The sequence below is a fragment of the Uloborus diversus genome, chromosome 5, assembly GCF_026930045.1.
Source record: "Uloborus diversus isolate 005 chromosome 5, Udiv.v.3.1, whole genome shotgun sequence".
NCBI classification, from domain to species: domain Eukaryota; kingdom Metazoa; phylum Arthropoda; class Arachnida; order Araneae; family Uloboridae; genus Uloborus; species Uloborus diversus.
The window spans coordinates 76,737,032-76,751,594 of record NC_072735.1 but is presented as its reverse complement, the minus strand read 5'-3'; the positions used below and the strand labels follow the sequence as shown (position 1 = coordinate 76,751,594).

At 32.4% G+C, this 14,563-nt stretch overlaps 1 protein-coding gene across 1 annotated transcript in view; it reads left to right on the top strand.

The window, feature by feature from the left end:
* LOC129222979 (putative ammonium transporter 3) overlaps nt 1-14,563 on the top strand; it is a 37,670-nt gene that overhangs the window by 838 nt on the left and 22,269 nt on the right. The window contains exons 2-3 of the mRNA XM_054857542.1: nt 2,861-3,084; nt 7,837-8,159. Of these exons, the coding sequence (XP_054713517.1) occupies nt 2,861-3,084; nt 7,837-8,159 (547 nt within the window). The remainder of the gene's footprint in view (nt 1-2,860; nt 3,085-7,836; nt 8,160-14,563) is intronic.

Genomic DNA, 14,563 nt, shown 5'->3' with positions numbered 1-14,563 from the left:
CCAACTAAGCAAATCACATAAAACACCCTTAAACACAACTATAAGAACGTATTCACCTCCAAGTACAATGAAACATCAATACAAAATCAGAGTGCATTGATTTCGCAACAACAGAGATAAAGCAACATGCCTTATGTCTCATTTAGAGCCAACTGCCAATTAACTGACCTGGGAGCAGCTCCTTATATAATCTTAGCAGAAATGATGACAAGGTTTCAACTACTGTTGGTGAGTTCCAGGAAAAAAGTGACATGACACTTGAATTTTGAAACTTAATACTTTGTCACTTGCCATGTAACATTCTCTTCAGAAATAAATGAACTTCTTGAATTTTAACTTGTTTTTAACAAATAGTTTGATGATTTCCAGAAAATCGAGGCAAAATCAAGTTTTCTCTTTGTATTTTTACAGAACAAAAAGTCTCTTTTTCGTTACATACTGTAATTTTAATAAACTTGATATCAGCATATAATATTTAAGTTAACTTTTATCTTTAGAATGTCTAGTTAAGCTTTTTGGTAAGTAATTTAAAATTTCTTTTTTTTTTCAACCATGATAATGGTCTATTACTAAGCTGACAATTTAATGTCCTTCCGTTACCAAAATAATACAATAAATCTCAATTAGTTCACCAAGAACCTATTGGGTATAGAAACTAATGTTTTTTATGCAAAGCAGAACTATGCTCCTCATCAAGGAGGCAAAGTTAAAATTTAATAGATATTTAATTTATATTGTTTTTAATGGTAATGGAAAGACAAAAAAATGCGTTAGCGGAAGGACATTTAACTATAAGCTGATAGAGGGTAAAATTTTAGAATGCTAGTATAAAACAAACTAGTATTTTTTAAAGTTAGTAGTCACATTTAAAACATATATAAGTAATATTTGTACGAAAATTATGTGTGCTTTTATTTGAAAAATGAACTTTTATTTATTTATTTTTTTAAAATGGTTCATGGTTTTATTTCTTCTATTGTAAGTGATGAAAATCATTAAAATAACACTTAAAAACTCCTCAGCGTGTTAAAATCATTTTAATATGACATGTTTGTGATATCACAAGCCAATTCAAGCAGAAACGTGTGCTTAAAAACTTGAAATTTATATTGGAACAATACAATATTGAAACTGCTTTCAGATTTGTTGCCACAAGGTAGAGGAAAGGACTGTTGAGAGCATTGATTTAACCGTTAAACGCACTGCGAAGAGATCAGTAAATTCATAGATCGACTGTCAAAAAGATGGAGAAAAAAGGATTCAAAAAGATCCATTCTCATCCTGACACACAAAATATGCACTATTTGAATCCTGTAACAAGTTATGTTATTGAATATAGTAAGTACTTCAACAAATTTAACGACATTTCACTTCAAAGTCAACAGACTCTCAGTTATAAATAATGTTAAAAATGAAGATACTGCTGAATCAGAAACACCAAATCATAAGAATATGCCAAAGGGTTCATTAATATTTGGACAAGTTTTGCTAGTTGGATGGAAGAGAAAGAAATTAACAAAGAGCAATGTTGGATAAGTACTTCATATAGAAGATGAAGGAATAGGAATAACTTGTTTGAGAATGCATAATAATGTGGGAATGATCTTCGTGTTTGCTGAGAAAGAAGATAAATGTTCTATGGATAATGATAAAATTATTGAGTATTTAAAGAGTTCAGAATTGTAATAGCTGGCTCAGGCATTAGATATCATTGTTATTATCTGAAATTATCTGAATAAATGTTTGTAATCTGAAATTTACCAAGTTTAATTGTTTTGGACTTTCTTGTTCTTCCGTTACTGTCCTTCCGTTACCCTTAACAAATTCATAACTTATATGCTTAAAATAATTATTTTTTAAAACTAGAGGTGGAATTGTAATGATTGAACGTCCCGTATGTGCTCTAAATTTTATAGAATTTTTCCTTTTATAGTTTAGCTGAACTTTTGGGGAGAATATGATCGCATGAAATTATGTGCAAAAATGTCCTTCGGTTATCGTTTTTGATTTGATTTTAAAAAAAGTTACTAAAAAGCATTCTTGGCTTTGGCTTTTTTAGCAACTTACTATGATGTGTGTAAAAGTCTATGCATCAGTTTTTGAAAAAATATGTATTTTGATACGCTCACAGACAGAAATGCATCGATTTTTTTGTAAAACTATCCTTCCGTTACCGCTGGAATTCATCTGTTGTGTATTAGATTCACTCCCCTACTTTGGCGGTATATGGCGATTACTCGCCAATTTTGGCACAAAAAATTACTTTCTACTAATGACGCTAACTTGGAAACATTTCTTAATATATTTCCTGCTAAGCTTATAAGCTTTTTAATGCTAGCAAAAGGAGGCAAAATCAACATACAAGTTAAGTTTTAAAAAGTAAGGTAATTTCGAATGAGAAATTATTTGATAAACGCAAAATTTACTATTTACCAAGATTACAAAAAGTTAAGAACATAAAAATATAAAAGTAACATCTAACTGCGAATTTTGCAACACTATTATAGGAGAATATTTTTTCGTTTCTGTTTCTCTTTAAATAGTATAGCCCTATTTTTAGCAAAGCATAATCCCTATTGCACATAATACTTTATTCTGCTCGTTTTTGCTTCAATTGCATGTTTTATCATACAGTGATAAGGGGTTGTCAATAAATGATGTCACACTTCTTTTCATCCTTTTTTATTCCTTTCCCCTCTTTTGTCACAAAGTGTCGCACTTCCCCTTACCCCGTCTCTACCTTTTGTCACAGGTCACGCTCGTTTTCATTAACATTTTCTTATTAAAAATACGTAATAATACGTAAAAATACGTAACATCATTTGTGGACAGCCCCTAAGGCTCTTTATTCTCCCAATAGGTTATGGTCTCTTAGAATCTGGAATCGTCTCACGCAAGAACGAGGTTAACATTCTATTGAAAAACGCTACTAATGTTCTGATGGGAGGCGTCGCATACTGGGCTTTCGGATTTGCTCTGAGCTTTGGCGAAAAATATTCGGATCTCTGGATTGCTATCGGAAACTTTTTCACTACCGCAGATACTACAGAAATGGGAATCGTATACTCCAAGTTTGTTTTCGAGGTAAATCCTTTTTGTTTAAACATAGTTGAAGTTTTTGTGCCTTTGCGGAGAAATTTTATAGAAAAAATGTTGGTAAACCTTATACTGCTATGCTTATCACAAAATCGCATTTACAGCTGAGCTCAAAATGAGAAACTGCTTTTCAAAATTTTACTCCTCCATAAACTTGATTCAGATGCCACTATTTCAGATTTTTTTTTTAAAAAAATATTTCGCTTTTACAAATGAGGCAGTGAGAAGCAAAGGGATGTAAGTGGCAAAATTTAAAAAAATGGACATAACTAGTACACATGGTTGATGAACCTCTCCTCTGTCTTGGGACAAGAGATGGTACTAGTACCCCTGGTAGTTGCTGCTATACAGCATGATTTGGGAAAAAAATTCAGTGAAAGCCTACCGAGGATGTTATATTAAATGCGTTTTACTCAAAACTTGGAAATGTCCACCTACATCTCTTTGCATCTCACTGCCTCAAATGACCATGAAACATTGCGTTTCGATAAAATGTGCCGCAAAGAGATATTAGACTGATAGGACTGACTATTAGAACGTATAGAGAATCTATAGATAAGCAATGGCTTTCTTGACTTAGAGATAATCAAATAGCATATGTTCTACGTTCGAAAGAAAATGGTCAACACAACCATTGGCAATAACCAAGGGCGAGCACGGGTTTCCATTTTAGGGGGGGGGGGGGTCATGCTAAGGAATGACTCCCCTTCTCCCCCGCCAACTAACCTACCGTTTTGGGTTCGAAAAACTTCTGAAACTAATTGGATGTCAATAAAAAGCACCAAATTGACCAGGAATGATTCACGCAAAACGCTATTAGTTAATTTCATAAGCAATGAAAAGAAGCATTTTAAATGCTGTTGAAAATCGTTTGAACACAATGTGGATGAAAAAAAGTTTCTACGGAAAAAAGTTCTTGGGGGAATCATGACCCCCATGACACTCTCCCTGTATCTGCCTCTGACAATTACTCAATTTTGTTAAAAAAAAAAAGTGCAGATTCGACTCTTTTGCATAACACGCCAGTGTAAAAGAAAGTTACCATTGCCAATTCGTCAAATGAAAGAACTTTCGAAACCATATTTTTTAAAGCAAATAACAAACTGTTCCTTCTCTGCGGTGTGTTCGTTCACTCATAGGTATACCGCGTTTCACACTCATATTGAAAAGAAACTCGAAAAATATTTCTCTGGTATTGACTACAAATTCGAACGCTATTTTCCCCGGGGAAAATGTTACCCCTGTAACAATATTTCCTCGCTACGGTTTCCACATTAACCTAGAAATCTATAGTAAAAAAAGCTAAACATATTTACCCAAAACTTCTACGATTAAAGCAGGATTTTCAAACTTCTATATCAAAAAGTGAAAGAAAAGTATTGGGAAAACAGATTCTATTACTTTAGAGCTGTTACAAACCAGAACTTGCCTAGTTCAATGCATCTTAACAAAAGCTTTTATTGACAGTGATCTCAAACGATAAGATATACTGAAAAACCAATATCTCTTTAAAGATCCGAAAACTAATTTTGGCAAGACATTTTTAGTGAAGGCGAAGTTTGGTACTGTTTTATTTCGTTTCTTATTTTTTACAGTTCTATGTTTCTTGCTTTAAAAAATGAGATTTTAAGAGATAGTTCAAAACTCTAGATCTAACGTTGTAAGGAATTTTTTGAACTGCACACATTTAAAAAAATATATATATGCATGTATAAATAAATTGAACGTTTTACTCAATAGTATACGCTACCATACTTTAAAAGGGAAATGGGAGAGGGGAAAAATAATGAAAGGAAAAAACTTTTGAAAATGCGAACGAAAAACCAAGAGTAGAAAAAACTCACCCTTCTATTTCAACTCCCCCCCCCCTCCAAAAAAAAACATATATATATATATATATATATATATATATATATATATATATATATATATATATATATATATATATATATATATATATATAAAAGATGCTAAAAATGCCAGTCAAAAACAAGCAAATAATAGCTCTAAAATTCGGATGACTAATTCTTTAAACATTGTGTTCTAATCAATTTAGAAAGTTCAAAAAAGGGAATCTTGGGCAGGGAAAAGAAAAGAAAAGGCATTTCAGATTGATATAAAAATTCAAAGCATGAGTGGATTTCTCATCCTCAGATTGGAAGATTTGTGACGAAATTGAGCTTAAAATTTGATTTAAAATTTTAAAAAACTCATAACTGAAAAAATCATTTTTTGTTCTCATCTACGGGCTCACCACTATAATTTTTTTAGTGTATTTGACTTTGACTAAAAGCTAGAAGTCCCAGTGTGGCACTCACCGGGCAGAGTTATGAAATCATTTTCTACACTTGATTTTACAAAAAAAAAGAATATTGGCAATAGTGTACACAGCTCATTGCATCATTCAAATACTCTGAAGTTGCTCTTTGGGAGCTATTTTTTAAGTTGTTGAAAGTGTATTTCTTGCATTACGGTTTTCCATACAATACAACAAATCATAGAAATCTTGTGAGGTTCTGAAGTACAGATGGAGAGTTTTTAAACATTTTTTTAATTTCATTGTGCTGCTTCAATGTTTCACTACTTTTGTTTTAAAAAAAATATTACAGGTGGTTCTAAGAGACCTAAAATAGCAGCATAGCTGAAAACCATTCCAATCATTCATTTTAAGTGGATTTAATCATTATTATTTCTTGATAGAAAGTCGCCCGTCAAGCTATGGAGGGTGAAAATTGCTTCTACTCTTCTACATTTGAACGAAGCAATTGCCTGTTTTGTGATAGTTTGGTAGTTGAAGTGGTAGCCCTAACTACAGTGGATTAACCCTAAACTGCAATAAGTAGCGTTCATTGTTGACCATTTTTTCGTTTCTTCATTCCCCTGAAATGACAGTCTTACCAGTAAAACAGTTAAGCTACCAGATCGAGTTCAGCCTTGTCACAATAAAGCATTTACCTGCATGTTAAACATTACCAAAGCATAGTATCAAATTATCAGGCCGTGGCGCGAGTTTCATTGTTGAAACACGCGGGTTACTCAATCATCGGCTATTATTTATATGAGGATTTTGAATAACTATTATGCACTAGTTTAGGAATGTTTGTTCTGTTTTATAACAAAAAATACAATAAACTTATTAAAATATGAATGGGGCAGTTCAAAATAGACAAATTGTATATCAAACCAACCCCGTTAATGAAGATTTTTTTCTTGTTCCTTTTCAAATCCGCGATGACACTTTGCGTTGACAATAATGAGAGAATTTCATTTAATACTCCAAATACCACCAGAAAATTACACTTGTCCTCATTAACATTCAGTGACATAACAACTTCATTTTAATACAGATTAATGAGAACATTTCAAACTAAGTTCTACTATTATACGGGCTTCTACACTTAATTATACTGATACAGAAGTGATGATGTCTAATTTGAATAAATGACTCTACAAAGTGACATTTTAGTTACAATAATGTTGTATTACATTTGCTGAAGCATAACTGTGAGCATTTTACGAATGAAATTTACTGGAAGATTAAATTAGACAAATTGCACATTTTAAGGTGATAAATAATCATAAAAGACTCACGCTCTCTCTCTCCCTAACTTTAAATTATTTTCCTAATATCCCTAAATATCATTAAAATATCTTTGCTTGAGTAAGAGAAATAATTAAGTCTTTAGAGGAAAAAAAGTTATTCATGAAGACATTTACATCAGTGGATATTTATTCATTGAAAAATTACAAACTATAGTTACACGTATATCAAGCGAATAGTTTCATAAACTATGCTTAACCAATAGCTCCCTTTAAGAAAAATTGTATGGGGTTTTGTAAAAGATTAAAAAACAGTAGAGAAATTTGGAGCGATGATTGGACGGGTGAATTGCATCGCTTCTTAAGCAAGTCATCAAGGCAAAAACTTACATTCAATTGCGCGTAATATTAAAAAAAAACTTTTGATAATGCTGGAGCTCTTAATTTGATGTCACAAAGTTTACGGTTGAGCCATCAAGGCAAACGATCGCTGGCAATACTAACGATGAATAATAATATACATAATAGTATATCCGTAAATTTAGTTGTAAAAAATAGGGAAATGTATTCATGGGAATCAGCTTCCAAAGATCTTGATTAAAGCATACAAACTCTTTGCTGCCTGAGCTCAGTATGCTAGGCATATATCGGAAGTTATATTTCAAGCTGCACTCATTTATTCATTGCAATAATGTGAAATTATTTGCCATTTTGTAATTATATAGCATTCTTTTTAGACTTAAGTATGACTTTCTAGCTTTTCAACTCTTTATCTTTGTAGTAGATATTTAGAAGACACACGAAATGAAAGCACTTTTTTAGCAATCACGAACTGCCATTTTGTTTTCACTTGATCGATGAATGACGTCCGCGGCCTTTGATTTTTATTCTTATATGCTTATAATGCAAGCGTTCATGTGCCTCAGAATTAAATTATTTATAAATGAGCTTGTCGACTTTACACAATCCTTTTTATGAGAAAACAGTATCCATCACACAACATCCAGCATCCAGTTTCTAACATTCATTTGAATTTTGATGTCTTCAAATTATGGTTGCGATAAAAGCCATTAGTAGAAACTAGAAACCCAGCGAGCTGGGTCCTATTGTAACCAGTGATTGCGAAAAACATTATTGGAATTCAAGATCTCAAAATGCAAACTAATTTTATGTGTATCGATTTTTTTTTCTTTCTTTCAGCTGGCCTACGCCACCACAGCCACAACTTTGATATCGGGAGCCATGGCCGAGCGGTGCAAATTTACCAGCTACTGTCTAGTGACTGTAATGATCATTTTCGTGTACAGCATTCCGGCGGGCTGGATGTGGCGGGAAAATGGATTTCTGGCATCCTTGGGGGCAGTGGATGTTGGAGGATCGGGAGCTGTCCACCTTGTCGGTGGATGTTGTGGACTTGTCGCTGCCACTATCCTTGGTCCAAGAGCTGGCAGATACGATAAAGGGACAAAAGAGTTACCTTTAGGAAATCCAACCAATGCGCTTCTTGGACTTTTCATGCTGTGGCAAGTACAATTTTTAGTCAGTTGCTGAGATATATTCTAAAAACACGTTCGGTTTAAGACTGCAAACGAGCAACATGTTTCGATGCAGCGGTATTAATTACAACCGTCCAATGACAAGTTCACATCCAACAACAAGGTGTTCCGCTTTTTTGAAGAATGTTGTGGAATTGTCGCTGCTAATATCCGTGGTAGAAGAGTTGGCAAATACAGTCGGATCCCGCTACAACGCGATCCGAATTACGCGAAATGGCTATAACGCGAGTTTTTCATGAGTAATGAATTTTTTATTGCGGACACAGATTGTTTGCCTGCAACATGAAATTTATTGGAAAGAAGCGGCGTAGCATTAGACTGGGCTTCGTTGAAATTAAATATTGGTTTTGTGAATGGACTTTCATCCCTTTAGCATCACTGAAACAGGAAGCTCACACACTATATTAGTCTAAACTTCAGTTTATATAAATAATTACTCCGATTCTTCGATTCTTAACGCTTTCTTTTTTTTCTTTTTCTTTTTTTTTTTTTTTTTCATTTTACATTTGAACGTTGATAAAATAGAATAGCTCTCAAACGCGCTTTTTCATCTAAAGTTGGCGAAAGTTTAAAGAAAAAAAAAGAGAAAGTTTCTGACCATTAAAGAAAAGGTCATGATTCTCGATATGCTTAAAAAATTAAAAAGTGAGGCGAGGGTAGCACGACAATTAGGTATGAGTGAATCTTTGATACGTACAATTAAAATTCAAGAAAAAGGAAATCCGTAAAAGTTCAGAATTAAATTTTAATACTGAAGCTCGCAGAGTAGTGTCTAAGCAAAATACAAACATCATGAAAATGGAAGCTGCTCTTGCATTGTGGCTTGCGTTCCCACACTGCACAAAGCATTATCTTCATCATTTTAAAAATTATAACTAAGTTTACATCTACTGTTCAGTGATGTTGTAATGCAGTAATGTACTTAAGGCAAGTACCGTACAGTTTTAATTCATATCTCTCATAGATCATTGATTTTGTGCTTCATAACAGTAAGTTATGGAAAAGCTTTTTCTAAAATGCAGTAAAAAGTCAGTTCTTCATTAAAAAAATAAATAAATAAAATTAAAAAAACAGTAATAGTATATAGTTAAGAATGGGTGTTAACACATGTCTGAAATAATTGGGTACGCTTATAAAATATCTCTTAACATGCGTTGTTCCACAACGCGAAATTTCGAGTTGCGCGAGGGGCCTTGGAACGCATACCTCGCGTAAGTCGGGATCCGACTGTACGATAAAGCAACAAAAGTGGGGACTGTGTCGCAAGGCAAAAGAGTTTTACTCTTTTCAAACGAACAAATTGGAATTATGTTCTGAAAATTAGACTGTATATATAAAGAAAGAGCAATATATTACAATTTGGGGTCAAAACTTTGCGCCGAAAACTTTAAAAGACAAAAGTTCGCGGCCAAAACTTCGTCGATCCATTACTTCGCGCGGTCAAAACTTTCTCGATTCATTACTTCGCGCTGTCAAAACTTCGTCGATCGATTACTTTGCGCGGTCAAAACTTTTGCCTATTCAGAACTTTGCTTGGGTAGAACTTAGCGCATTTATTAAACACATCATATAAACTTAGCAAGCAAGTAAAAATGTGTTTTTTTTTGGGGGGGGGGGGGTGTTATCGTTCAATGATTTCCAGGAACGCATTAGACACACACTATAAAAATCTAATTTTTCATAATGAATTACTTGATCGCAAGTTAATTGCGTAAATCCTAGATGAATTACAGTATAGCAAGTTAATGAGGTAATAAACTGATATAAATTTGAAGATTAAATTAAGATTAACTGATCACTTTTCAAAAAACGATTAATTGGTTTTATAATAACAATTTAATGTTTTATAGATGGCTGAAAAATTTTTGACGATTAAAAATTTTGTTTTTCATTTTAATTTTTTTCTTATTTCTAATCCTATTTCAAAACTAGTTTTCCAAAATTTGTCAATAAAGTTCAGAAGTGATCCACCCCCCCCCCCCTCCCAACTTGCTTTCCGCGGTGTTACTCATCATTCGCTCGCCTACCCGAGCGAGAAATTGAATGATCGAAAAAAAAATTCGAAATTTTAAATCCTAATTATGCAGAGAAGATGTTCTATAATACATAGATTCATAGAAAAATAAAATAAAAAAATAAAATTTTCAGTTAAGAACTGCCACAAGAGAGATGAATTTTAGAAATTTGAGGCAAAGTGGTAGATTAATCACTACTGTCGATTAATCGGCGCATCCATACATACAAATAATGGACAATATCATTTTCCCCATTCCATTTTAAAAAGTATTCTACGATCAGGAGCATAAATTAGCACTAATCAAGCTTTTAAACTTGACAAAAAATGCAAATAAAAACTATTTTCATCTTCCTTCTCATTTCAACTTTCAAGCATGATGCATTGAACTTCCAAAACATTTAATTTACCATTATAATATTTACTTTTAAATCGAAACTGTAAAGTCAACAGTTAGGGAAAAGTTTTGTAAGCACGAAGTTTTGATCGTACCAAGTTTTGTCCACGCGAAGTTTTGACCGTGCGAAGTTTTGTCCACGTGAGAAGTTTTGACAGTGTGAAGTTTCGATCGCGCGAAGTTTTGTTCACGCGAAGTTTTGACCACGTGAATTTTAGTTCACGCGAAGTTTTGGCTGCAAAGTATTGTCCGGCGAAGTTTTGACCCGTTACCATGCATTGCACAATGAAACTGGCACTAAAACATTATTTTTTATTTTTTGAAGTAAGTTCTACCTCCAATAAAAAGTCGAAATTTTTAACTTTTTTTTTCATGGGGAAAGGTGAAATTAAAAGACTTTTTTAATGAAATATTTTCTATTCAATCATTAAAGATTTTTTGATCAAATAAATGACTACATAAAAGAATGAATCAATAAATGAAAAGAAAATGAAACAATAAACAAATAAATGAATTTAATGTATCAGAAAAAATAAATGAGTGAATAAAGTTATGAATGAGTAAAAAAATAAGGGAATGAATAAATAAATAAATGAATTATTAAATGAAGGAATGTATATCCAAACCTGATTTTGTGCGGTGAATAGGGACCGCATAAAAAATCGTTAGTTTTAAAGATAGTTTTGTCCGTTTTAAAATAATTTCGTCAATTAACTCCCTATCTGATTGAAAATTTCATTTACCGCACAAAAAAAAAATCGCACAAAAACAGGTTTGGGTGTAAATGAAATAACTAATAAATGAATACGTAAATTTTTGACAAAGGATTGCATGGGTAAAAAGGATAAAAGAAATGAGCTATTTCACTTTACCCCGCATGCACTTGACTAACTGTCCAAAGCATTTAAAATACAAATTTACTTAATATTTAAAAAATAAATGTTAAGCCGAATAATAGAAGATCTCAAGAATTATTTAAATTGTTCATACCAAAAACTTTATAATTTAATAATGACAGAAATATTTTTTGACTTACAATAAAATGTTGCGATGTGAATATCACTTTTTGAATATTGGTTTTATTATTATATATTTTTTAATTTGCAAAGATGGCTTTTTCTTACTGGAATACACTACATGCAGTACTACATAGTTAAAATATTATCAAACAGGTGACTCTAAAAGAAAATGTTTCACCATTTCACTTTGCCCCGCTATTTCACTCTGTTCCACATTTCCCTGCAGTATTTTAGTCAATTTCTGAGCTTTTCAAGGAAAAAAAAGTAGATTCACAGTCAACAGCATGTTTTTGTGCAGCAATGACCAATCTTTTCTTTTTATTACAATCATAAAACGAAAAGTCTACAACAACATCCACTTACAAAGCAGGTAGCCAGAGACCGATTTACACACCTGAGTGCTACGGCACGAACAGATATGGTGCCCCCCCCACACACACACATACAAAAAATACGAAGGTAAGTGTTGGATATTATTTTGATAGAAAGAAAACTTTGAAATATCGATTTCATACGAAAAAAGTTAATAATTAAGATGTTTTGCAAAGAAATCATTTAATATAAATTTAAAATAATTTTATGGTTTTCATGTTAGAAAATTTTTTACAGTAGCAGATGGAAAAACTATGATACAAATGGTAAAGGTAAATCATAATGTGCTTTCTGCGCATCAATGATTCTTTATATATTTTCTCCTTTGTTTTCTGTAGTAAATTCATCTATAATGTCCTCATAATCAAGTTTTTGGTCAAACTTCCTTCTATTGATAACAGAGCTAATAAAGATAATTTACCATCAGGAATGAGAGTACGGAAAGGACACTTAATTCTCTTCAATAGCGAAAATGATCATTCTCTATAACAATTTTCTAATATGCTTTCATTTAATAAAATAATTTGTCAAATGACAATTTTTTTTTTGTTTCCTTTAGTTAGAGGTCCCGAACACTGGTCCCTAAAAAAAATTGACGACAGAAATTTGGTGCCCCCTTTCCTTTGGTTCCCCGGGCCCGGGCCCCGAATACCCTGCCGTAAATCAGTCCCTTCAGGTAGCCTCGTTGACCGACGTTCGAAAATATCCTTGTCACCATCCTTGGCCCACTAGCTGGCAGATACTGTATTAAAAAAAAATTACCAGGTGCTAAACCAAGAGTTGTTTAGTTTCTGGTTTGGATCAAAATTATCGAAATGGTGATAACTGGTGCTTCCATTTATCGTGTGCTACATCAAATAAATCGGACTTCCTCCTCAATGGTGCTCTGTGAAAACGGAAGCTGTATCTTTCTGCCTTGAATCGGGTAGCAGTCTCTTCTCTAGATCAGATACCGGAGAGGTTTAAGCAATAACAACATAACGAATTTAACCTTCATTAAAAACTACGATCCCGAAAATCTATTGAAGTGGCATATGTGTGACATAATTCGCTCAATATTGGTCAATATTCATTTACTCCAGTGGTATTTTTCTTTCTTTGATAGTACCACACAAATAGTAGTAGGGTCAATATCTTCTTTTATGACGAGTAAAATTACATGCAAATTTACAATGAATTTGTCCAACTCATTGCCAGTCTTGTTCTAAAAGGTCATGCATACGAAAGATCTTGTTTAATTTTCTCATTAGAACAAATTATTTGATTTTTTGAGAAGCAAAAAATATTAATTGCTAATTCTACTTCATTTCTTTTATTGTTTGCTGTTTTTTCGATTGAAAGATAAAGCAATATTTGCTAACATGAATCTTTCTGCAAACATTGTTTTTATTCATCATAAATGGAAAAACCATTCGTTTGCTTTGTTTTAGCTTCAAAAATTCAATAGGCAAAAAATAGTCTGATCAAAGATACATCCTTCTTTTGAATTAAAGATGTTTGAAAAAAGCAGTTTAAACAAAACAAAGTAAGCACAATTAGAATCACCAGAAACTTTATGCCTTTAATTAGAAAAATAAGTAATCTAACACAGCGTTTAATTAATAAATTATGTTTGTTTAAGAACATAAAATATGCATACTCATACTTTCAACTAAATTTCGTCGATGTGATTTTATGGGTAAATAATTCTTTTTGTGCATTTCATGTGTGTTTTGATTAACGGAAAATGTCCGGCTTTTTTATCTTACGAATGAGGGAATGTGTGTGTGTGTGTATTATTATTAATATTTATTCTGACTTCAAAATGATTCTCTAAAGCAGCGATTCCCAACCTTTTTTCCCTTGCGAACATCTTCTAAAAGGCGAAATAAGTTGGCGAACCCTTATGCAGTAACAAGTAACAAGAAGAAAAAAAAAAGTCACGCATACAATAAAATTTGGAGAAGTGTTTTAGTTTGATGTTGCTCAATAGTTCATACCAAAAACGAAATTATAGCACCAAAATATGTACAAACACTTTCTAAAAACTAAAATGATAACTAGTAAATGAAGGAAAACAAATAACAAACCCAGTGATTATTACTTGTTGAGCTTTAGTCAACTTAAAAAAAAAAACTCTAAATGGGATAGTTGTAGAATACAGAAGCTCTCTCTCAAAGTTTGACTCAAATATCTGACAGTTTCAGTCTTAAATTAGGTTCTCAACGTTTAATTTGCTTCTGTATTTATCTCTTTGTGTGCTTTTTCACATTGTAAAAATAGAAGATAAAATCTTAAAAGTGTTTTTTTGACACAACAGTACACTTATTTGTAACACTAAACAGAAGTCAATTAAAGAATAATTTATAAAAGTACTTTTTAAAAAACTGTCTCAGACTAACTATGTAATATTTTTTCTTCCTACAAAATTTGAACAGCATTTAAATTTATATAGTTTTGAAAAGGACTGTACGTCTGGCTATTTGGTATGAATGTACTGCGTACATTAACCGTTTAAGTGGCTGAAGCATTTTTTACTTCCTTTTACAAAAAAGGAAGTATTGTATTCGCGAAAAAATTTTCCCACAAA